Consider the following 25,830-nt stretch of genomic DNA (forward strand, 5'->3'; position numbering starts at 1 on the left):
CCTTTATCCCCGGAAATTGTTAGAGATGTCACCCATGTGGTTACGACTTTGCCTCCAGCCCAAGTTACTGTAAAGAGGTTGTTCTCCAGCCTTAACAATATTAGGTCAGATTCAAGGTCATCTGCGAAGGACGATCTGATGGAGGCAATTCTATTTCTCACAGCAAATTCATGCACAAATGTTATTTAGTATGGTTTTGTTAAAAACTGTTTTTTGCCACTTACATAGTGTATTACATAGTGTTTTTTATATATATAATATATATATATATATATATATATACACACACACACAAACAGTATATATCACGCTATGTAATAAACTATGTAAGTGGCAAAAAACAGTTTTCAACAAAAACATACTAAATAATAACATTTAGTATAATGCTTATATTTAAGTGAAAAATGTATTTTAGTACAATGTGAACATCAGACATTTAATCATTTTTATGATACAATAATCAAGATATTTAGATAGAACATAAAATATATTTATTGGAATATTAGAACACAAAAAACTAATAAATTGTAAATATGTAATACAATATGTAATATATATATCTAATATATAAAGGTGTGTGTGTGTGTGTGTGTGTGTGTGTCCGGGATTGGCATCTGCACCGTCGCAGCTACAGCCACAAAATTTTGCACACTCACACGTCTGGACCCCGAGAGCGTCATAGGCTATGTTGTGAGGCGAAATTTTAACCCCGCGCGTTCCAATTTACTAATCAATTTTGCCCCTATCTACATAATGGGGAAAAAGTGAAACAAAAAGTGTATCCGCACCGTCGCATTTACAATCACGAAATTTTGCACAGACCCCTCATATGACCCAGGGAACGTCGTAGACTATGTTTTGACAGGAAAATAACCCCGCGCTTTACAGTTACTCTCCAAAAAACATTCCTCCATTAAAGTAAATGGAGCCTGGAACTACAGGTTATTAGTAGGAGCGGTGATTGGTTGCTATAGGAACAAAAGACATTCATAGTATAAGAAGCTTATATGTGAAGTAATGAGATGTCGGTGGGAAGGCAGACCTGGAAAAAGACACAGACCTGGAAAAAGACACAGACCTGGAAAAAGACACAGACCTGGAAAAAGACACAGACCTGGAAAAAGACACAGACAGACATGCAGACAGGGACAGAGACAGGCAGACAGGGAAGGAGGAGACAGCCAGAGAGACAGACAAAGATAGATGGGGAAAGACACAGACCTTGATAGAGACAGACGGCGAAAGTGACAGAGAAATAGATGGGGAGACGGACTGGGAAAGAGACAGACAGGGAAAGAAACAGAGAGATAGAGACAGACAAAAAAAAGACAGACACAGGCAGACGGGGAAAGAGACAGACGGGGAAAGAGACAGACGGAGCACATTACTTGGCCAATTTAGTTAAATCTGTGTGGAATATCTGTGGTGATGAAATATATGTTGTGAAATGCTTCTATTAGCTTAGTTTTTGCCTTTTAATAATTACATTTATATCTATCTGTTTTGTGGTTTTTGTGCAGAATACATTTTTGTTAATACATTCCATTTTGTTAACAGTTATTAACCCGGTCGAAGCCAGGCAGTACAGCTAGTGTGTGTGTATATAATATATATATATATATATATATATATATATATATATATATATATATATATATATATATATATATATATATATATATATATATATATATATATATATATATATTATTATACATACACACACACAAGATATATGTAATATACTGTATATTACATATTGTATTACTTATTTACAATTAGTTTTTTGTGTTCTAAAGTTGTATTTCAATAAATATATTTTATGTTCTATCTAAATATCTTGATTATTGTATCATAAAAATTATTAAATGTCTGATGTTCACATACACATGTTCATGTACTACAATACATTTTTCACTTAACTATAAGCAATATATGTAGGAGTCTGAGTCGGTGCAAGGGAAATTGAGGAGTCGGAGTCGAAGGTTTGGCTTACCGACTCCACAGCCCTGCCTCTCCACACTCGCGCACGCTCTGTTTGGCCAGTCTCCACACTCGTGTATGCTCTTGTTTGGCTGATCCTCTCCACACTCGCGCACGCTCTTGTTTGGCCGATCCTCTCCACACTCGTGCACGCTCTTGTTTGGCCGATCCCCCTCCATACTCGTGTACGCTCTTGTTTGGCCAGTCCTCTCCATACTCGTGCACGCTCTTGTTTGGCCGATCCCCCTCCACACTCGTGTACGCTCTTGTTTGGCCAGTCCTCTCCATACTCGTGCACGCTCTTGTTTGGCTGATCCTCTCCACACTCGTGCACGCTCTTGTTTGGCCAGTCCTCTCCACACTCGCGCACGCTCTTGTTTGGCTGATCCTCTCCACACTCGCGCACGCTCTTGTTTGGCCGATCCTCTCCACACTCGCGCACGCTCTTGTTTGGCCAGTTGGCCAGTCCTCTCCACACTCGCGCACGCTCTTGTTTGGCCAATCATGCATGTGATTTCAATATGGAGAAATCCTCGGCTGTTAGCGGGTAACAATCGGCACCATCGCTGGTAAACGAGAGAAATATTCACTGGTCAGCCTCTCCTCAGAAATTGCTGATTACAGAGAGCAATAGCTGTATAGCGAGCTCACCAGACTCAATGGCCATATTTGCATTGTAACCCAGTGCCTTGGTCAGGATTTTCGTAGTAATATATGACAATATTTGACTGTACATCCTCTTACAGCAGAAACGTCCAATGAAACGTTGCATCATCGGTCACTGGGTTTTGTTTCCTCGATCTGTCAGCGAGAGGCGGGGGAGGGGCTGCATTTACACGTCTGATTCCCGTCTGATTCCCGGACCTTGTAGTGACCTTTTACTGACGGCCGTGACCATATTGACCCCAAGTCTTGTGGGCGTCACTGCTGGCCAAAAGCTCCTGCGTTTCCTACCTGCGGACGGAGGCTGGAAATCCTACTGGCCGGATCCATCTCTGCCCCAACATCCCATCAGGAGACACCCCCCCCCCACCCCCCCTTCCCCATACACATTGGATATCTGCTAGTTTGGCTGTGAGACGTGAGGACTCCGCCGCACTGTAATATACAGGGCTAACTAGATCAGAGAGGTCGTCCCCAAACCCCCCCCACCCCCACCCCCCACCCAAACCAGTGTCCTCTCTGGACCCCGAGCAAGGATTGCACGTGTGAACCCATACTGCCTGATCACTGCAGTGTGTGCGCCCCACATATAGAGGGAAGAGCTGTCAATCACTGAGTAGGACCTGTGTGCTCAGTGTCTGAATAGGACCGCCCACTGGATCTGTGTACCCAGAAAGTGTATGATTAGGACCGCCCACTGGACCTGTGTACCCAGGAAATGTCTGATTAGCACCGCCCACTGGACCAGTGTACTCAGAAGTGTATGTGATTAGGACCACCCACTGGACCTATGTGCTCAAAGTGTTTGATTAGGACCACCCACTGGACCTATGTGCCCGTGTCACTTGTGTTTTATTCAATAAAATCCCCCCCCTACTCTGAGTCTGGCATGTCTTTGCTTTAATCTTAGTTTATGCACATAAAGGGTTAATTTCAGCAAAAGAGAAGCAGAGTGTAGATTGAGAAAACCTGCAGCGCAAAAGCCGAGCTCTGACTGTCCCGCAGCCTCCCAGTGCTCCGGTCAGTGGAGGACGGGGTGGTCGCAGGCACACCATAGAGATGGTACCCAGCTTTCCCATTGCTCAGGTCAGTGCACTGTAACCCAGCTTTCCCATTGCTCAGGTCAGTGCACTGTAACCCAGCTTTCCCACTGCTCAGGTCAGTGCGCTGTAACCCAGCTTTCCCATTGCTCAGGTCAGTGCAGTGTAACCCAGCTTTCCCATTGCTCAGGTCAGTGCAGTGTAACCCAGCTTTCCCATTGCTCAGGTCAGTGCGCTGTAACCCAGCTTTCCCATTGCTCAGGTCAGTGCACTGTAACCCAGCTTTCCCATTGCTCAGGTCAGTGCAGTGTAACCCAGCTTTCCCATTGCTCAGGTCAGTGCGCTGTAACCCAGCTTTCCCATTGCTCAGGTCAGTGCGCTGTAACCCAGCTTTCCCATTGCTCAGGTCAGTGCGCTGTAACCCAGCTTTCCCATTGCTCAGGTCAGTGCACTGTAACCCAGCTTTCCCTCTCCTCAGGTCAGTGCACTGTAACCCAGCTTTCCCATTGCTCAGGTCAGTGCGCTGTAACCCAGCTTTCCCATTGCTCAGGTCAGTGCGCTGTAACCCAGCTTTCCCATTGCTCAGGTCAGTGCACTGTAACCCAGCTTTCCCATTGCTCAGGTCAGTGCACTGTAACCCAGCTTTCCCATTGCGCAGGTCAGTGCACTGTAACCCAGCTTTCCCACTGCTCAGGTCAGTGTACTGTAACCCAGCTTTCCCACTGCTCAGGTCAGTGCACTGTAACCCAGCTTTCCCACTGCTCAGGTCAGTGCACTGTAACCCAGCTTTCCCATTGCTCAGGTCAGTGCTCTGTAACCCAGCTTTCCCATTGCTCAGGTCAGTGCGCTGTAACCCAGCTTTCCCATTGCTCAGGTCAGTGCAGTGTAACCCAGCTTTCCCATTGCTCAGGTCAGTGCACTGTAACCCAGCTTTCCCACTGCTCAGGTCAGTGCACTGTAACCCAGCTTTCCCATTGCTCAGGTCAGTGCACTGTAACCCAGCTTTCCCATTGCTCAGGTCAGTGCACTGTAACCCAGCTTTCCCATTGCTCAGGTCAGTGCACTGTAACCCAGCTTTCCCATTGCTCAGGTCAGTGCACTGTAACCCAGCTTTCCCACTCCTCAGGTCAGTGCACTGTAACCCTGCTTTCCCACTCCTCAGGTCAGTGCACTGTAACCCTGCTTTCCCACTCCTCAGGTCAGTGCACTGTAACCCTGCTTTCCCACTCCTCAGGTCAGTGCACTGTAACCCAGCTTTCCCACTCCTCAGGTCAGTGCACTGTAACCCAGCTTTCCCACTCCTCAGGTTAGTACAGTATTGCAGTGTAACCCAGCTTTCCCACTACACGTTTTATGCCACAGAAGTTACTAGCTCTTTAAGGGCGGAGGTCTTGGCATATTTTGCGGTATTGAATAGTGCAGCAGACCATGTCATGCATACAATAGTTTGCAGTAATAATAAATCCGCCCTCCGTGCGGTATCTGCTCTTCCACAATGGCAGCCTGTGGTGGAGTCACTGATTAGTCATCAGGACAATAGGGCGGTGATTGACAGGACGGTCCCCACCTTCTATTATTGGGTGCGCGCCAAGATGAGAAATAACGTCCTGTTAATGGGGTTAGTGGGGGTCTGACCACTGAGACCCCCTCTCATCCGAGGCTCTGACTGTGACCTCCGCTCAATTCCTTCTTAAAGGGACTTCTCCACACAGAAGAGCGGCACTGTAATCCGTTTCCCGTAGATTACTTCCCTTTTAAGGTGTTCTGAATCCCATGAAGGTGCAATATGGCCGATTTTGGACACTAACACGTGCACGGTCAGGCGCAGAAGAGAGTGTACGTCTGTGTTCACATGCAGCATTTTATTTTTAAGCTGCTTTTTACAGAATCAGCGAAACCTATTAGATTCCAGCAATCTCCTGCACAAATATCAAGAACTTGAGATCTGCAGCGTTCATTTCTGCAGCGTCGATTCTTTCAGCGTTTTTCTTGCATTTTTTTTTTTCTTTTCACCCATAGAAAGCAAAGAGAAAGTGACACGTTTTTGGGGAATCAAACAAACGCTATTCCTCGTGTGCTGTAGACAAAGCACAGATGTGATCTGCACCCAATGTGGCCTCGGTGCGGGGCCGGGCGCTGTCGGTGATGGCTGAGCTTTCACTTTCGCTGCTCTTGTTCTCATTGCACTTTCTTTCTTCATCATTTCGGCTCAGAAGCTTCTGCGAGTCTCATTGTAAGTAACTTATTTCCAAAGGTTTTTGCTTTAGTAGAATCTAATATATAAAGCTGTGTGTGTGTGTGTATGTATGTATGTATGTATGTCCGTCCGGGATGGGCATCTGCACCGTCGCAGCTACAGCGACAAACGTTTGCACACTCACATGTCTGGACCCCGAGAGCGTCATAGGCTATGTTGTGAGGCGAAATTTTAACCCCCGCGTATTCCAGTTTACCAATGAATGTTGCCCCTATCTACATAATGGGGAAAAGTGTATCCGCACCGTCGCTTTTACAATCACGAAATTTTGCACAGACCCCTCGTGACCCAGGGAACACCGTAGACTGTTTTGACAGGAAAATTTAACCCCGCGCTTTACAGTTACTCTCCAAAAAACATGCCTCCATTAAAGTAAATGGAGCTTGGATCTACAGGTTATTAGTAGGAGCTGTGATTGGTTGCTATAGGAACAAAAGACATTGTTAGTATAAGAAGCCTATATGTGAGGTAATAAGATGTCGGTGGGGAGACAGAGACGAGAGACAGACAGACAATGACAGACAATGACAGACAGAGAGACAGACAGACCGAGCACATTACTTGGCCAATTTAGTTAAATCTGTGTGGAATATCTGTGGTGTTGAAATATGTTGTGAAATGCTTCTATTAGCTTAGTTTTTGCCTTTTAATAATTACATTTCTATTTGTTTTGTGGTTTGTGTGCAGAATACATTTTTGTTCATACATTCTATTTTGTTAACAGCAGTTATTAACCCGGGCGAAGCCGGGGAGTACAGCTAGTGTGTATATATATATATATATGTGTACAGCTAGTTGTCTATAAATGTGCAACTCCAGATCGTGGAGAGCGCGGGGGGAGGGGGGGGTTGGGTCTCCAGCACTTATAGGGGTCCTCTGACACCTATATGCCATATTAATGACTGAGCTCACGGAGCGGCGCCCCCTTGAATGGGAGACAAGTAGTAGTACTAAATATTGGGGGCCGCCGTGCTCCACTCTGTACATTGCAACCACTGGTGCAGGCAACAGGTCCGAAAATTCCTTTTACCTAAAATCACAATATTTATTGAACATATATGCCACAGACAGAGTACATACAAACATAAAATTGAATTAAATTATCACTGACAAGAAGGCGAGAAAACTTTTCCCTTCCTCACCCTTCCTTACAAACGGAGGTCGGCGTTCTAATTGGTAATAACGCCCCCGTTCCACGTCGACTGATGTCCTCTGCTGACCCTCCACTCACTTTCAAAAGGACATAGAGTGTGTCTAAATAGCAGTGGGTAAGGTGTAACACCAAAGAAAAGAGCCCACAAAATTATGAACACACATTAGATTGTGCAGAAGAGAGATGTGTCCGTCACTAATTATCTGTCATAAACTAGTGGGGATCGGTCAGACTATGTCATCCAGTCGACATGCAATAAAATTACAGATACATTATTGACTTAAGCTGTTATTTGTCCAGGATTCACCCTACGCGTTTCGCCCCATAATTAGGAAAAAGGGGCTCATCAGGGGTATAACAGCATGGATCCTTGAAACATACAGCTTCAGACCTAGAATAGAACAAAGAATTTGTTTTGTCTCAGACCAAAAAGAAAAAACTGTTGTGATTACCACAATATCGCATAAACACTGACCATTATAAACTTGGAACGTTAGATACTATGATACGTCCACCAGAGAACAGTGATACAATCACCACTTCATGCACCTAGCAATCAAAAAATGAAGGGGCATTTTTATATAGATATTAAAGCAAGCTCTTCAGAATATATATATATTTATTTGAGGAACAACATAACAATACTAATAATGGTCCAATACCTGATACAAAGGTTGCCAATCATACAGTCTGAATAGGGTTCAGGCCAAATTGCCACCACAGACGGTATCCACACGTCCAGACAGTGTGTCACAAGAAATAAATAAACAACCCTAATAAAAAATCAGATTATATAAACCAATTATAACCATCCTCAATTAGGCACCAAAAGATTAATGTGCACCCCATCAGCCTGCTAGTGAAAGATAATACTCAGTGCCCAAGACATAACACCACCCATAATGTATAGATCACACCAGGGAACATACATACCCAGGTTTTCAGAGGACAACAATATTATAAGCAGAGTCCTAGGATAGCATTAAAGCCCTCTGTAATACCAATCATACGGAAAAAGTGTTGGCAAAATCTGCTGTTTTCACCTAAGCACATACATATACAAATAAGCACGAACAGCAGAACCATATTCCATAAAGAAAACAAAGTACCTGAATAGTATCATGGAAACAGTCCCCAGGTAACGATGTGTACTCCATCTGGGTGTTCATTCAATGGCTGATACTCAATATCCCTTTTATATAGTTGAAAATCGCGCCAAAAACCCGAAAACAGGACACTTCCTGTCGGGCCGTGCAACCACCAAAATCCACCATCTCTATCCCACGCCGATGGTTCCGGCGTAGGAAAGCTCCTATACACTGCGCGTGCGCGCCAAAACATCTCGCGCATGCGCACCGTGAACAGCAACAGTCATATTGACCGCGTCTGTCAGTGCAACCGCCAGGGAATCCCCGCGGATATTTAGCCCCTGCCGAAAGTTCCGGCACAAAACATATTCCCATGCATTACGCAAGTGCGTGGGCACAATAAACACTATGCTCGCGCCGCCGTAGGGCGCGCACTCAGATAGACGGAACATGCTGTGAGACACATAAATTACCGATATCTATGTAAATCAAAGAACATATATTAACACCCATAAGCATACATAATATACCATATATGCCAGTCTGCGTAAGTATACAAAAGAAAGAGGAGGTATATACGTTCAATCACAGTTATTTGGAAAGCCTTATATACTGGCAGGTGGCCTATCTCGATATATATTAAACAGGGAGAGTATGAGCACATAGTCAAAGGAGTAAAAGTACATGAAAGCGGTGCGGGTATATAAATTATTTCATCAAAGGTATAGAAGAATATAAATGGCCAGGGCACATACTTAATATATCCGCAAGAATATATAGAATTGGTCAATTATAGACAAAGAAGCTTAATCACAAAAAGTCAATAAAAGAGATTACTGATGTTCATGACACTGTTGAGTTACATATATATAATGAGAAAAAACCCAACCATATAGTGCTGGGATACAATAAAATGTCTCAGTCCACTACAGACCATGATAATATAGAAGAATGGCCAAGTTTCAATTTATCCTATTATAAAAAGCTAGTATAGCTAATTTGCTCATTCAGGCCATCAGGGAACACGGACTCCATCCAGAAAATCCATCTGGCCTCCCTCTGTAATAAGATTTTGTCCCAATCACCCTTACGTACGGGTTCGGGGACAGCCTCAATACATTTAAACCTAACACCATCAAAAAGCCCTCCATGTTCTGAGTTAACATGTCTTGCTATCGGGGTATCTCTCTTATTACGGATGTCCCCAAGGTGCTCCCCTATCCGAACACGAAGTTGTCTCTTGGTCTTTCCAACGTAATTTTTCGGACAGGTACACGTGAAGAGATAGATTACCCCTTGGGTCCTACAATTTGCAAAAGATCTAGGTAAAAGGAATTTTCGGTTTTGTCAAGTATACTCTACCTTGGTATCCATATTCGGTTTTTTGTTTTTGCAGGCAACAGGTCACCTGTAGGGGTGTCGGACCTCCACCGACTTCATACAGGAGACCTCTAGGCCATCATGATATTATTCCCAGGCAACCTAAAAACTAGCACTGGCTATAACAGTGATACTGGTTTTTACCTGAACCAGTGCAAACAAGCAAAGCTGCAGTGTAAAGCATGGGCATTGAATGTGTATTTTAGCCTTTGATTAGACAGGAGCAGAATCACCCCTTCCGTGTCCTTCTCCTTTTTCCTTCTTGCACTGATGATTGATTGGGGATGAGGATGGGGAAGGATGACGGATGAAAGTTATTACAGTACAGTCTGAGGCCGGATCATTCTCTGCCAATCCCCATTGTGTATGACCACACAGCTCCGTGCAAAGATGGGAGTGGCCTGAGGGTGAGGGGCGTGGCCTATGAATTGTGCCGCTACCCAACATCAGGGAGGTCAAACAAACTACCTGAAACATAAGTAAAAAGAATTATAAAGATGTCCCAACCCCCCATTTATAGGCCATGTGACCAAAAATAAAAAAGTGACCGCCAAATCTGGGTGAGCTGACGCTGCCGCTGTCACACTTTTCATGCTGCTCCTCCTGTCAGTTCCTTTTCTGCTGTCATACACTCCTCACGCTGCTCCTCTTGTCACTGTCTATTCTGCTATCACACACTCCTCACACTGCTCCTCCTGTCACTGTCTATTCTGCTGTCACACTCCTCATGCTGCTCCTCCTGTCACTGTCTATTCTGCTGTCTCACACTCCTCACACTGCTCCTCCTGTCACTATCTATTCTGCTGTCACACTCCTCACACTGCTCTTCCTGTCACTATTCTGCTGTCACACTCCTGCTGCTCCTCTTGTCACTGTCTATTCTGCTGTCACACACTTCTCGCGCTGCTCCTCCTGTCACTATCTATTCTGCTGTCACACACTTCTCGCGCTGCTCCTCCTGTCACTATCTATTCTGCTGTCACACTCCTCACACTGCTCCTCCTGTCATTATTCTGCTGTCACACTCCTCACACTGCTCCTCCTGTCACTATCTATTCTGCTGTCACACTCCTCGCGCTGCTCCTCCTGTCACTATCTATTCTGCTTTCACACACTCCTCACGCTGTTCCTCCTGTCACTATCTATTCTGCTGTCACACTCCTCACACTGCTCCTCCTGTCACTATCTATTCTGCTGTCGCACTCCTCGCGCTGCTCCTCCTGTCACTATCTATTCTGCTTTCACACACTCCTCACGCTGCTCCTCCTGTCACTATCTATTCTGCTGTCACACACTCCTCCTGCTGCTCCTCTTGTCACTGTCTATTCTGCTGTCGCACACTCCTCCTGCTGCTCCTCCTGTCACTGTCTATTCTGCTGTCATACACTCCTCATGCTGCTCCTCCTGTCACTGTCTATTCTGCTGTCACACACTCCTCACGCTGCTCCTCTTGTCACTGTCTATTCTGCTGTCGCACACTCCTCACGCTGCTCCTCCTGTCACTGTCTATTCTGCTGTCATACACTCCTCATGCTGCTCCTCCTGTCACTGTCTATTCTGCTGTCACACACTCCTCATGCTGCTCCTCTTGTCACTGTCTATTCTGCTGTCACACTCCTCATGCTGCTCCTCTTGTCACTATCTATTCTGCTGTCACACTCCTCATGCTGCTCCTCCTGTCACTATCTATTCTGCTGTCACACACTCCTCACGCTGCTCCTCCTGTCACTATTCTGCTGTCACACACTCCTCACGCTGCTCCTCATGTCACTATCTATTTTGCTGTCACACACTCCTCACGCTGCTCCTCCTGTCACTATCTATTCTGCTGTCACTCCTCATGCTGATCTTCCTGTCACTATCTATTCTGCTGTCACACTTTTCACACTGCTCCTCCTGTCACTATCTATTCTGCTGTCACACACTCCTCCTGCAGCTCCTCCTGTCACTATTTATTCTGCTGTCACACACTCCTCATGCTGCTCCTGTCACTATCTATTCTGCGGTCACACTCCTCCTGCTGCTCCTCCTGTCATTACCTATATTGCTGCCTCCTCAGAGTGAAATCATGCCTGTAATCCGCACCTCTCTGTGTCTCCAGTCTGTCATCTGCAGAAGGGCTGAATATTCATATTCATGACCGCGGTCCTAATACAGTTTGCATCAGACCTGTGTAATTGGGCCCTTTAAAGGGGTCGTCCCTGTTTAAAAGATTAGAGGTCAGTGCCTTCACATCAGCAGGATCACGTTGTTCAGTGATTGGCTGCAGCGCTGCAGTCGATCAACAAAATACAGGGAAGTAGCGGGAGGGTTCGAGTTCAGTTTTTTTTTCTGTGTCCCTGAGCCTTTGGGGAAATGAACTTTGAAGCAGAGCGACCCCTTTAAATGAGCGTTGTTCGGTTTGTGCTGTTGATCAGCGGAGTGGACCGGGGGGCTGAATACATTATAGCAGTGTCCTGACACACCAGGATTGTCCAGTGCGGAGCTCTGTCAGGGCCCGTGCGGATGTTTGTGCACCCGTGCACTCCGCTGCCATGGGATCATTGCTCCAAACACCAGTCCAGTAAAATCCGTGTTCCCTAAATAAAGCCAAACAGCACCAACACTGATTCTCATCCAAATGTACACGCAGGATAAAATGTCCTCCTGTGACGCGTTTCCACTGAATACTAACAGGATACACCACAGACAACAAGTATCCGCCGATCTCCGCTCCCCCGAGCTCCGCGGTGCGCGATCATCTAATATCCGGGGTTTCACTTTCCCTTTTAGTCTTCGCTCATTTTATGCGTTTCGCCTCCTTTTTTCCCCCTCTTTGTAAGAAGGATCATTATGGGTTATCCTCGTGTTCACGCTTTCCTTCAGAGGACGCCTAGACGGGAAATGTTTTCTATGTTGCAGCATTAATTTTTGTTACAAACCCGTTCAGTACAAATGTATCAAAGATTCTCGTTTTATGGTTGGGATGTAGTATTTGTCGTCGGTGAGACCAAGCCTCTTCTTTTCGGAATTGTAAGAGTTAATGTTCTTTGTATCAAGTCTCCTAAGATGGGACCAGTCACGCGTTTAATGGTTTCATGGCTTTTTGGGTTACATTTCCATGTTCAAGCTATGGGGTCCGAAACGCGTCGCTCGGGTGCAGTTTTTGTGTCTCGTTGGATGGATATTTTTGAATATGAGGATTTTTTTTTGAAGTTTGGGACTTGTCTCTGGTGTATGTAAATAATCTCTAGATGACTGAGGGACGGACACTTCAGCAGGCGCATTTCTCCATCCTACAGATAGGTCCGCACTGGACGATCCCTTGCACAATATTCGGGGTGCACGTCTCCGGGCGTTATGTACGGGGCACTAAAGTGGCATATTTGTAATTTTCATTCTGCAATACCAGTGCTTTTTGTAAAAGGCCGGGATGGTGTAAGTAGATGAATTCCGGAGTGGTGCAATTTCCCTAGTGGGGTCACTTTTGGGACACCTAAAGTCTCTGTGTTTTCCTGGTAAAGTTTTTGGTTCTGTTCACACCCGCGGTGCTCCTTCCCTTCTGAGCCGCAGCGTCCCCCAGACAGTGGTGTATGACCACACTGGGAGAAATGCGGTCCTTGACGCTGTTCTTTTTTTCTTTATCGGCCATGGTGTGTCGAAAACGTTGAGATAAACATATTATTACAACACACGTCTGTCGGGTATAAATACTCCGCACACGCTGAGATGAATCCCCACCGGAATGTGATTGCCAGGAATTGCAGTATTTTTTTTTTATGCCGCTCTGGCGGTGTTGCAGCTCAGTAACTGATACCTGAAAACCATAAGGCTTTGTGCGCACTGGAAAATGGAATTTTCTCAAGAAAATTCCACAGGCACGGAAAGATTACTGCACCTGAGGTAAAAAACCGCGGGAAACCGCACCCGAAAACCGCATGCAGTTTGCTGTGGTTTTACCGCGGTATTGTTCGCGGTATTGCCCCGTGCGGTTTGGTACGTGTTTTATTGCATTCAATGCAATAAAGCACATTGAAAAAAAGAAAAAAAAAATAATTTCCTTCTGATAGATAGTAGATAGATAAATAAATAGACAGAAGAATAGATGGAGGGATAGATAGAGGACAGATCGCTGCATTTCTCACGGTCGGCAGTGAGTTCACATTACCGGCCGTGGGAAATGCCCTGTGGTTACCTCTGCTGTCTCGCTGCGAGGCTGCATACATTCAGCGCTGTGTGTCAGTCGCGGCTGTATGTAAGCAGCGCAGGACCTGTGGATTACGCCGGAGCTTTGGTGCGGGAGGGGTTAATAAACGGGTGAACGAGGCTTTTTTGTGTTTTATTTAAAATAAAGGATTTTTCGGTGTGTGTGATTTTTCACTTTACTTACGGGTTGATCATGTCAGCTGTCACATAGACGCTGCCATGATCAAGCCTGGACTTAGTGGTGGTGATCCGCCGCCATTAACTCCTTATTACCCTGTCTGCCACCACGTCACGGCATCTAGAAGAGCTGGGGACACTCCGGTACTGCCGCATAATGGATGCGACAGTCCCGGGGCAGCTGCGGCTGATATTCTCGGCTGCGGGAGGTGGGAGGGAGGCGGGGGACATTAACCCTGTCCCCCGCCCTCCCCAGCCTGAGAATACCGGGCCGCCGCTGTGTGCTTACCTCGGCTGGAAGGTAAAAATACGGCGGAGCCCACATGTTTTTTTTTTTTTCTATATTTCCGTTTGCTTTCTATGTGTATTCTATATGTCTGTGTCTGTGTTCTATGTTTGTGATGTGCTATGTCTGTGTGTGTGTCTGTGATGTATGTCTGTGTGTGTGTGTGTGTGTGTGTGTCTGTGATCTGTGTGTGTTTACTCTGCTCCGCTTCCTCTTCCTGTCATAATGACATAACTTCCCTGCAAACCGCAGGCAGCGATGTACATTACCGCAAGTAAACCGCGAAATACCGGAGGGAATAACGCAGGAAAACGCAATGAACCGCACAGAATTTGCTGTCTGCGTTATTCCCTGCGGGATTTCCCGATTACATTGCAGTCAATGGAGTGAAATCCCGCAGCGACGTGCGGAAAAGAAGTGACATGCAATTGTTTTTGCTGCGGGAATCCCGCCGCAAAACATGCAGCTGTCAAAATCCGCCTAGTGCGCACAGCATTTTTTTTTCCCCATAGGTTTTGCTGGTGATTCACTGCAGAGATGTTCTGAACATTTTCTGCAGCGAAACATGCAGCAAATCCGCAAGAAATCCGCAGCAAAAACCGGCAAGTGCGCACAGGGCCTAAAGAAGGTATTGACCCCTGAGAAAATGGAATTTTTTTTTATTTTCCAGAGAAAGGTTACTAAACTTCTGTATTAAGGTTTTGAATTCTTTGAGTGAGGGGTGTTCTTTTACAAGGCGGTCTTATTTGGGGGGTTCCCTGACTCTCAAACTCTCTCCGTCCAGGCAGGGCTGTGGAGTCGGTGTTCCTTTTTCTCGGAGTCGGTATAAAATGGAGCGACTCCGACTCCTAAAATATATAATAAATTGGGGACAGGAGTGCAATGCAGAGTGTGATGAAATTTTTTTCATAGGAATTTGGGAATGTTCTGAAATGTCCTATAAATGTCTGTTCTATTCCTGATCTAAGGCCGCATTCACACACAGCGTTTTTTCTGCGTTTTTTGAGGATACATTTTTCAGCTGCAAAAGCAGATCAGATTTTTAAAAAACGCATCACCTGAAAGGTTTCTGAGCTCATAGATAATGCTTTCAATAGCAAAAGCAGATTAAAAAAACGCCACAAACTGACTGCTCATTCTGTGTGAGGATCCAGTATTGAGGCCTCCAGTTTCTCCAGTGGAAAAAGTTCTGCAGGATTACGAGCTCAAAGAACAGGTTCTTGCCATTGTAACGGACAATGCTTCAAACATAAGTACAATTAAACCGATGAATGAGAGGAATGACCAACCGCTAGAAGTAAATGTAGGATTCAGTATGTGTGAGATGGAGCCACAGCGCTGTTCATGTAACTGAGGAACAAACAGATATTACAACAGAAGAACAGCAAAATGATACTTTAGGATTAGATGATCTTGTTGAAGCTGCTTCAAAACACTTTCATCTTCATCACATGCGCTGTGTTGTGCACACGCTGCAGCCGGCAATAAGAGATAGTCTGCAAGAGGGACATGCTGGAAATCTGATTGGAAAAGGTGAGGAAATTGGTTATTGCCACCAGAACCCCTAAAATTGATTCCATCTTGAAGAGACAAGCTGGGAAAGGAGCAATTGTCAATCAAACCACTCGGTGGTGCAGCACTTATTTAATGATTGAGCGATTGCTTGAACTAAAACCGTTTCTTATAGATATGGCGAACCCTCAAGTAACCCTAAATGAAGGTAAATGGACACAGGTGGCTGAATTGAAGGAATTGCTTAATCACCCATTTACCATGACTAAAAAATTACAAGCTGAGGATTTAACTCCTGGCATTTTCATAAGGGAGTGGAAAACTTGCTATTTTGCCGGTCCCAAAGAGAAGGTTTAATCGCAGATGGCATTTCTGCTTCAATGAAACGGAGAGAGACACAGCTATTGGAAAATAACATTCTTCTGGCAGCTGTTTATGTGGAGCCAAGTCATCGTATACTGCTTTATGATTAACCGCTTAGGCTGCTTTCACACTACGTTTTTTTTTAACATGCGTCCTGAACGTTTTTTAAAGCAAAAACGGATCCAGTGCAAATGCATTTTCATTTCAATGCATTTGCAATGGACTCACGTCAACATGCGTTCACATGCGTTTGCGTGCGTTATAGTGAGGATCCAGCGAATTGCAGTTTTTTAACTTTTTTCAAAAACGCTACCTGTAGCGTTTTTGAGCTGTGTCCAAATACTGCAAATTGCTGGATCCTGACTATACTGCATGCAAACGCATGTGAACGCTGGCATGCTGATAGACAGGATCCTCTAATGCTCTACTGAGCATGCACTGAAACCAGCCTCGCGTGATCAGTCTCTCTCTCCCCCTCCCTCTCTCCCCCTCCCTCTCTCCCCCTCCCTCTCTCCCCCTCCCTCTCTCCCCCTCCCTCTACCCCCCTTCCTCTCTCCCCCTCCCTCTCTCCCCCTCCCTCTCTCCCCCTCCCTCTCTCCCCCTCCCTCTCTCCCCCTCCCTCTCTCCCCCTCCCTCTCTCCCCCTCCCTCTCTCCCCCTCCCTCTCCCCCCCCTCCCTCTCTCCCCCTCCCTCTCCCCCCCCCCTCCCTCTCCCCCCCCTCCCTCTCTCCCCCTCCCTCTCTCCCCCTCCCGCCTGAGATCTGCGGACACTCGTAACCAAGGTAAATATCGGGTAACCAAGCAAGTTACCCGATGTTTACCTTGGTTACGTCTGCAGGGAGCCCGGCTCCTAGCAGCTGCGGAGGCTCGTAAAAAAAGGTAAATATCGGGTATCCAAGCAAGTTACCCGATGTTTACCTTGGTTACGAGCCTCCGCAGCTGTCAGAAGCCGGCTCCCAGTCTGTCATGTTCAGTTCCACTGACTCCCGATCACATGACTCTAATGCCCGCCCCTAAACATCCAGTGACAGGATCCTGCAAAATAACACATGCGTTTGCATGCGTTTTTCTTTGTAAAAGCAGGATCCGCTTTTACAGCAAAAAAACGTTCATGACGCATGTTAAAAAACGTAGTGTGAAAGCAGCCTTACTAAAGGAAAAGAAGCTGTGACTGAGGTAGCAGTTAGGATGAGCGGCTGCAGGACTGCCGGGCGCAAGAGGACTTGGGCTCTAAAGTTGTATCCAATAAATTATATTTTATGTTCTATCTAAATATCTTGAGTTATTGTATCATAACAATGATTAAATGTCTGATGTTCACATTGTACAATACATTGTTCACTTAAATATACGCAATATATGTGGGAGTCTGAGTCGTGGAGTCGGTGCAAGGGAAATTGAGGAGTCTGAGTGGCAGGTTTGGCTTACCGACTCCACAGCCCTGCGTCCAGGAGTCATCTCTTTTTAGGTTCATGCACAAGGCCCGCATTGTCTCTGCACCCGGTGGCGTGTGATTTAGGACTTCTAGTCTCCGCCGGTCCGGTCTGCCTCCTGCCTCCTGCTTCCTGCGACCTTCAGTACTCCTGGCGTCTCCTTGGCTTTGTCTTGTTTTCCCATAAACAATGGTTGCCGTCACTCAGTGTTTTGTTTCCTCCCAGGTGTCCTTTGCACATGGCCTCTGCCACAGTCTCCATCTCTTCTCCACCCGGATCTATGGATACAACCCAGCCCGGCATCAAGAAAGACATTCTTGGGACAAAGATAGAAGTGAAATATCTGTGCTCCGAGTGCAATAACATCCTCAGGAGGCCGTACCAGGCCCAGTGTGGACATCGCTACTGCTCCTTCTGTCTGTGGAAGATTATAAGGTGAGGAACGTAAAGCCGTGACCTCTCACTGCTGCAAAACCGCCACTCGGCAAGATCCGACCGCCACAGCTGCCGACTGGAGGTCATTGGCCAAGACAGAGGTACTGAGGACCGTCCCTTAGTTAATTCCCGTAATACAGTCACTATGATAAATGCTTTAGTCAATGCATCCAACATATAACAATGACAACTGCTGCCCTGAGCCGCCGATGTGTTCAGTATCAGCGTCGGCCCATAGCACTAGTGGACATGATACAGATAGTGTGTGGGTCATATTATTATGTCACTAAATACCCCATTTTTCAATGTCGCAGCTCAGGACCTCAGAAGTGTGCAGCCTGTATCCAGGAAGGTATATACGAGGAAGGCATCTCCACTCTGGAAAGTAACACAGTAAGTCCAGGGGCAGATCAGGCAGTATTATATCAGTTATATTCCTGTATATAGGGGCAGTATTATAGTAGTTATATTCTTGTACATAGGGGGCAGTATTATAGTAGTTATATTCTTGTATATAGGGGCAGTATTATAGCAGTTATATTCTTGTACATAGGGGGCAGTATTATAGTAGGTATATTCTTGTGCATAGGAGCAGTATTATAGTAGTTATATTCTTGTACATAGGGGGCAGTATTATAGTAGGTATATTCTTGTACATAGGAGCAGTATTATAGTAGTTATATTCTTGTACATAGGGGCAGTATTATAGTAGTTATATTCTTGTACATAGGAGCAGTATTATAGTAGTTATATTCTTGTACATAGGAGCAGTATTATAGTAGTTATATTCTTGTACATAGGGGCAGTATTATAGTAGTTATATTCTTGTACATAGGAGCAGTATTATAGTAGTTATATTCTTGTACATAGGAGCAGTATTATAGTAGTTATATTCTTGTACTTAGGGAGCAGTATTATAGTAGTTATATTCTTGTGCATAGGGGCAGTATTATAGTAGTTATATTCTTGTACATAGGGGGCAGTATTATAGTAGTTATATTCTTGTATATAGGGGCAGTATTATAGTAGTTATATTCTTGTACATAGGGGGCAGTATTATAGTAGGTATATTCTTGTGCATAGGAGCAGTATTATAGTAGTTATATTCTTGTACATAGGGGGCAGTATTATAGTAGGTATATTCTTGTACATAGGAGCAGTATTATAGTAGTTATATTCTTGTACATAGGGGCAGTATTATAGTAGTTATATTCTTGTACATAGGAGCAGTATTATAGTAGTTATATTCTTGTACATAGGAGCAGTATTATAGTAGTTATATTCTTGTACATAGGGGCAGTATTATAGTAGTTATATTCTTGTACATAGGAGCAGTATTATAGTAGTTATATTCTTGTACATAGGAGCAGTATTATAGTAGTTATATTCTTGTACTTAGGGAGCAGTATTATAGTAGTTATATTCTTGTGCATAGGGGGCAGTATTATAGTAGTTATATTCTTGTACATAGGGGCAGTATTATAGTAGTTATATTCTTGTGCATAGGAGCAGTATTATAGTAGTTATATTCTTGTACATAGGAGCAGTGTTATAGTAGGTATATTCTTGTACATAGGGGCAGTATTATAGTAGTTATATTCTTGTGCATAGGAGCAGTGTTATAGTAGGTATATTCTTGTACATAGGAGCAGTATTATAGTAGTTATATTCTTGTGCATAGGAGCAGTGTTATAGTAGGTATATTCTTGTACATAGGGAGCAGTATTATAGCAGTTATATTCTTGTACATAGGGAGCAGTATTATAGCAGTTATATTCTTGTACATAGGGAGCAGTATTATAGTAGTTATATTCTTGTACATAGGGAGCAGTATTATAGCAGTTATATTCTTGTACATAGGGGGCAGTACTATAGTAGTTATATTCTTGTACAGAGGGGGCAGTATTATAGTAGGTATATTCTTGTATATAGGAGCAGTATTATAGTAGTTATATTCTTGTACATAGAGGGCAGTATTATAGTAGTTTTATTCTTGTATATAGGGAGCATTAGTATAGTAGTTATATTCTTGTACATAGGAGCAGTATTATAGTAGGTATATTCTTGTACATAGGGAGCAGTAGTATAGTAGTTATATTCTTGTACATAGGAGCAGTATTATAGTAGCAAAGTGAAAAACTTCCACCCAAGTGCAGGAACTCCGTGCTTGTAGCGCAAGCAAGGGATTATTAGGCGAACTTGGATAAAATACAGCAGCAGGAGGGAATCCTTACAATTACAAAATTTTATTCAAAAGTCCATAAATTCATTTAAAAAAATGACAAAGTTTAGATCCCATACAAATGCATTTGAGACAAAGTCCTTAAAGGGAATCTGTCACCATGTTTTTGTTACTTCATCTGAGAGCAGGTTAATATAGGCAAAGAGATTCTGAAACTAATCACGTTTAACTTAGATTACAGGGTGCAGCCGTTCTGACTTTATCTTAGAATTGACTGTAGCAGAGCTGAGAGAACTGTCCCACACCAGGCTTCTAATAGAGATTGTGCATTGACTCTTAGGTGTCAATCACAGCAGGGACGTGTTGGTCTGGTCTGCTCTGCAGGTGCAGAGGAGTCACACCAATGTTAATCACAGAGCAATTATCCCTTTAGCCTAAGTAAACAATTGCTGGCATACAGGTAAGAGAAACATAATGTTTTTTCTTGTTTAACCCTCGCAGCATGCTGTCCTCAGCTTACATTGCAAAATCCTGGTGACAAATTCCCTTTAATCATTGGTGTCACAAACCACCGGGGGGGTCACTCAGAAATCCCCCGCGCTGGCTACCAGTACGTCACAATCGGGGGGTAACAAGTGGGGGTCACCCCTCCTTTATACCTCCCGACCGACAGACAGAGCACGTGACGCGCTCTCTAGCGCCCCTCTTATAGTCAGGCCAATTATGGAATTGCCCGACAATAAGCAAGGAGGCCGCTATACTACTTATGCCGATTATTGAAGGGTCCCCGGTGAGAGTAAGGTATATATTCCCCCGACCTCCGCGGGCGGAATATATAAAATCTCCCCGAATCTCACTGGCCTCCCCACAATAATCCTTGGCACAATTCGCTGCCACCAACCGATTTACGGTAACTATTAGCCGAACACACAGACGTGGGATTCAAGATCGAGATAACAGAACAGCCCAAGATTAATTATATAATTTAATCAGCCTAAAGCACACTAGAAACTACAATATATACAATAGGGAATCTACAGAATATACATATGTCAGAGTACAGTTACAATCAAAGCATGGGTTACAAACAGGCATACACAGTTCCAGCAGTTACCTTGTTGCGTCTGGCCACAGGGGGGCGCTGTACCCAGGTTTCTAGGATCCTTCCCACAGATGTTTCCTACACGTGCCCCCAGCGGAAAGAACCCTGGAAAATGGCCGAAGTAGGGTTATCAACCTGGGCAGATCCAGGTCCCCTCCTACCTTAGTGACCTCACAGGGAGCACTGCTCCACCCCTGGCTTGAGTTATGGACAATCCACAACATGGAATATGGGCCATAACTTTGCCTGGGAGCGTCGTAGGCGGACGCCAATGCTCTCATTGTGACAGTTATGAATTTAGCTACAGAACGAGGGGACTCATGACCTGTCTGCCAGTTCCCCATTGGCTGATATCACGCCTGGGGCATTTCCCAATGTCCTGCTCCCATAAAAAGGGTGTGCCGGCATCGTCCGCATGCGGAGACACCATTTTTATGGTTGCCATATTTATCGGAAATATGGCTTGCGAGATATGAACCATTTTTTACTGGAGTCGTTCTGTCTGGCTATTTCCATAGCCTTGCTAATGAGATACAACTCTTGTTACAGGGTGACGGCAGGGAGTCATCCTGTGTCCATTGTTCCCACACCACCTCATTTCCATATCACAGGACATGGCCATGGAGGTGTAAGTGGAACACTGAGAACAAGAAGGGAGGGGGCACTGCTAGGGAGTGATGAGGGATTATGACTGGAGTCATAATTCATCTTCATATCCCGGGATTTGCCTCACACCTCCCCCCTTTTGAGGGCGCTAGGGGGCAGCACACTCCGGTGTTCCCCCGTGCGCCCGTCCGCGACCTCTCCTTGTCGGGACAGCCCGTCTGCGTTACCGTGGTCACGGCCCCTTTTGTGGCGAATGGTGAAGTTGTATTGCTGGAGCGCAAGGCTCCATCGCAACAATCGCCCATTCGTCCCAGAGACGGTGTGCAACCAGCTGAGGGGATTGTGGTCCGTCTCCACGATGAAGTGGCGCCCGTATAGATAGGGTTGCAGACGCTGCAGGGCCCACACTATGGCCAGGCACTCCTTCTCCATCGTGGAATAGGCAACTTCCCTTGGTAACAGCTTCCTGCTCAGGTACAAGACTGGGTGCTCTTGGCTCGCAGAGTCCACCTGGCTGAGCACCGCACCGAGGCCGAAGTCACTGGCGTCGGTCTGTACTACAAACGGCCGCGTGAAGTCGGCTGCCTGTAGCACGGGCGGGCTGGACAGGGCGTCCTTTAGGGCCCGGAAGGCTGTCTCGCAGTCCATTGTCCAATCGACTGCAGAGGGCAGCTTCTTCTTGGTGAGGTCCGTCAAGGGCTTTGCCAGGCTACTATAGCATGGAACAAACCTCCTATAGTACCCAGCGGTCCCCAAGAAGGACATCACCTGCTTCTTGGTCCTGGGGGTGGGCCAGGATGCGATGGCTTCCACTTTCTCAGGCTCGGGCTTCAGTGTTCTCCCACCTACCCGGTGACCGAGGTACTGGACCTCGCTCATGGCCAGCTGACACTTTCCCGGCTTGATGGTCAAACCTGCCCGGTGGATCCGCCTGAGCACCTGTGCTAGATGCTCTAGGTGGTCCTCCCAGGTGGGACTGAAGACGGCAATGTCATCTAGGTACGCGGCCGCGTACCCTTCAAGTCCCTTGAGCAGGGTGTTGACCATCCGCTGGAAAGTGGCAGGGGCATTCCTCATCCCGAATGGCATCACCGTGGACTCGTACAGTCCAAATGGGGTAATAAAGGCAGAGCGTTCCCTGGCCTTGCGAGTCAGGGGGATCTGCCAATATCCCCGGCTCAGATCCATGATGGTCAGGTACTGAGCCCCGGCCAACTGATCGAGCAGGTCATCGATGCGTGGCATTGGGTACGCATCGGCGACCGTGACCGCATTGAGCCCCCTGTAGTCCACGCAGAACCGCGTGGTTCGGTCCTTCTTAGGGACGAGGACTACAGGCGAGCCCCAAGCGCTGTTGGATGCCTGGATCACCCCCAGCTTCAGCATCTCGTCAGTCTCCTGGCGCATGTGTTGCTGCACCTCCAGGGAGACCCGATATGCTGAACGCCGGATCGGGGGATGATCCCCAGTGTCCACGTGATGGACAGCCAAGTCAGTCCTTCCGGGCTGGTTGGTAAACAACCCCCGGAAGGGGAGGAGGGTGGCCCACAGCTGGGACCGTTGGTCTTCCAAGAGCTGGTGGCCAACCTCCACATCCTCAATGGATCCGCCTGCCCTAACCTGGGCTAGCATATCCAAGAGGGTTTCCGCTTCTCCCTCCTCGGGCAGGTTGCACACGGGGAGCGCACATGCCTCCCGCTCATGATGTGCCTTCATCATGTTCACATGGAAGGGCTTCCGCCTTCCACGGGCAGGGTCCAGGGTGACCAGGTACGTTACAGGGTTGAGCTGCTGGTACACGAGGTATGGGCCTTCCCAGGCTGCCTGAAGCTTGTCCTGTGGTACGGGGACCAGTACCCACACCTTTTGACCCACTTGGTAGGTCCTCTCACAAGCGTTCTGGTCGTACCAACGCTTCTGATCGGCCTGGGCTTGAGCCATATTGTCGTGTACCAGTTGCGTCAAGGCCTGCATTTTGTCCCGGAAGCGCATGACATACTCGATAACCGACACTCCAGGGGTGGCCAAATCCCCTTCCCAAGCCTCTTTCACCAGAGCCAGGGGGCCCCGCACACGTCGCCCGTACAGGAGCTCAAACGGTGAGAATCCTGTTGAGGCCTGTGGAACCTCCCGGTAAGCAAATAACAGGTGTGGGAGATACCGCTCCCAGTCACGCCCATGGGAGTCGACCAACATCTTAAGCATCTGCTTTAAGGTGCCATTGAACCGCTCGCACAGGCCATTAGTCTGTGGATGGTACGGGCTGGCCACCAGATGTCGCACCTGGACCTGCTTACAGAGGGCCTCCATCAGCTGGGACATGAATTGGGTCCCCCGGTCAGTGAGCATTTCCTGGGGAAAACCCACTCGGGAGAAAATCTCCAGCAATGCGGTGGCCACCTTGTCAGCCCGAATGGACGACAAGGCCACTGCTTCTGGGTACCGGGTGGCATAGTCCACTACCGTCAGTATGAAGCGTTTCCCGGAGCTGCTGGGGATGGCCAGCGGGCCGACCAGATCCACAGCCACCCTCCTGAAAGGCTCATCGATGATTGGCAGAGATACTAGTGGGGCTTTGGGGTGTGGCCCCGCCTTCCCCACTCTCTGACAGGTTTCACACGAACGGCAGTAGGCAGCCACATCGGCCCCCATTTTTGGCCAGTAGAAATGCTGGTTTAACCTGGCCTTGGTCTTAGCGATCCCTAGGTGTCCGGCCATCGGAATCTCATGTGCGATCCGCAACAACTCCGTCCGGAACGGATAGGGTACCACCAACTGTCGGTCCCTGGGCTACGCCTCCGGTGAACCCTGCTGGACCGTGGCCCGGTACAGCCGTCCTTGGTCCCAGACCACTCGCTCCGGGTCCGAGTCCGAGGGAGGCTGTGCCGCCTGCTCCTTAAGAGCTTTCAGGCTGTCGTCAGCTTCTAACGCTGCCTGAAACCCCTGACTAGATGTGGCCAGAATCGACGAGACTGTCACATCTTCGGTCAGTACCCCAGGACCTGTGTCCTGGCCTCCACCTGACTCGGCTGCCACTTGGTCAGAAGGGGAAGAGCTATCGGACCTCCGGGAGGCCCCTTGGCTTCCAGCACTCCCACTGCGGGTGACAGCGGCCACAGCCGCTGCGACCGTGGGTCGTGCCTGCTCCTCCTCCGTTCCTGACCAAGTCGCCGGTTCAGGCAGACCTACCTGGCTTCCTGACACCCCGGTTGTGGGGGAACCATGCACCGAGATCTTACCTGGGAGCACTTCCGCTCCTGGACCGGCCCCAATCTCACCTGCCTGTTCCCCTCCTGCAGCAACAGAACCCCGCTGTGAAATCTCTGGGGACCCCACATTTGCTGTGGTAGCCCCCACCCCACACACTGGTCCTCCCCCTGCAGCACCCTGCTCTCTGCTTATCCCTGCAGAGGGCAACAGATCCCAGCTCACAGGCTGATTACTTGTAGAGGCATTGTCACACCTTTCTCTGACCCCCTCCCCTGTCACAGCTGCAGCTGTGTGTGTGTCTATGGTGTCTATGCAAGCAGAAATATCAGAGTTCACTCCCTCCTCCCTTACATCATTCATAGATAACACATTAACATTGTCCGGAGGCATGTCAGTACTGGCTGAAGGTTCAGCCCTTGGTTGGGGCCCAAACTGGGAGGTTATCTGCCCCAAATCTGTCCCAAGTAGCACGTTTGCAGGGATCCGATCAGTTACCCCCACCTCCCTCACCCCTCGCCCTGCGCCCCAGTCCACATAAATGTCAGCAACAGGCAGCGCCGGGTCAGTGCCTCCAATCCCGGAGACAGCGAGGGTTTTTCCAGGGATCAAGTCTTGGGGGGGACACCATCTCAGGCCGCACCAGAGTCACCTCCGAGGCGCTGTCTCGCAGTCCTATGGTCACAGACTGGCCGACGGTGACAGGTTGGAAGCTGTCCAGGGACCTACCACCACCCCCACCCACACAATACACCTTGGGCGGCCCTTGGGACGGGGAC

At 47.1% G+C, this 25,830-nt stretch overlaps 1 protein-coding gene across 6 annotated transcripts in view; it reads left to right on the plus strand.

Annotated features, from left to right (window-relative positions):
* TRAF2 (TNF receptor associated factor 2) overlaps positions 1–25,830 on the plus strand; it is an 89,230-nt gene that overhangs the window by 35,658 nt on the left and 27,742 nt on the right. For all 6 annotated transcript variants that reach the window (XM_075324449.1, XM_075324445.1, XM_075324446.1 and 3 more), the window contains 2 exons: positions 17,745–17,954; positions 18,269–18,347. In XM_075324449.1, coding sequence (XP_075180564.1) covers positions 17,758–17,954; positions 18,269–18,347 — 276 coding nt within the window. In that variant the 5' untranslated portion in view covers positions 17,745–17,757. The remainder of the gene's footprint in view (positions 1–17,744; positions 17,955–18,268; positions 18,348–25,830) is intronic.

This window comes from Anomaloglossus baeobatrachus, chromosome 9, assembly GCF_048569485.1.
Source record: "Anomaloglossus baeobatrachus isolate aAnoBae1 chromosome 9, aAnoBae1.hap1, whole genome shotgun sequence".
Classification (NCBI taxonomy): Eukaryota; Metazoa; Chordata; class Amphibia; order Anura; family Aromobatidae; genus Anomaloglossus; species Anomaloglossus baeobatrachus.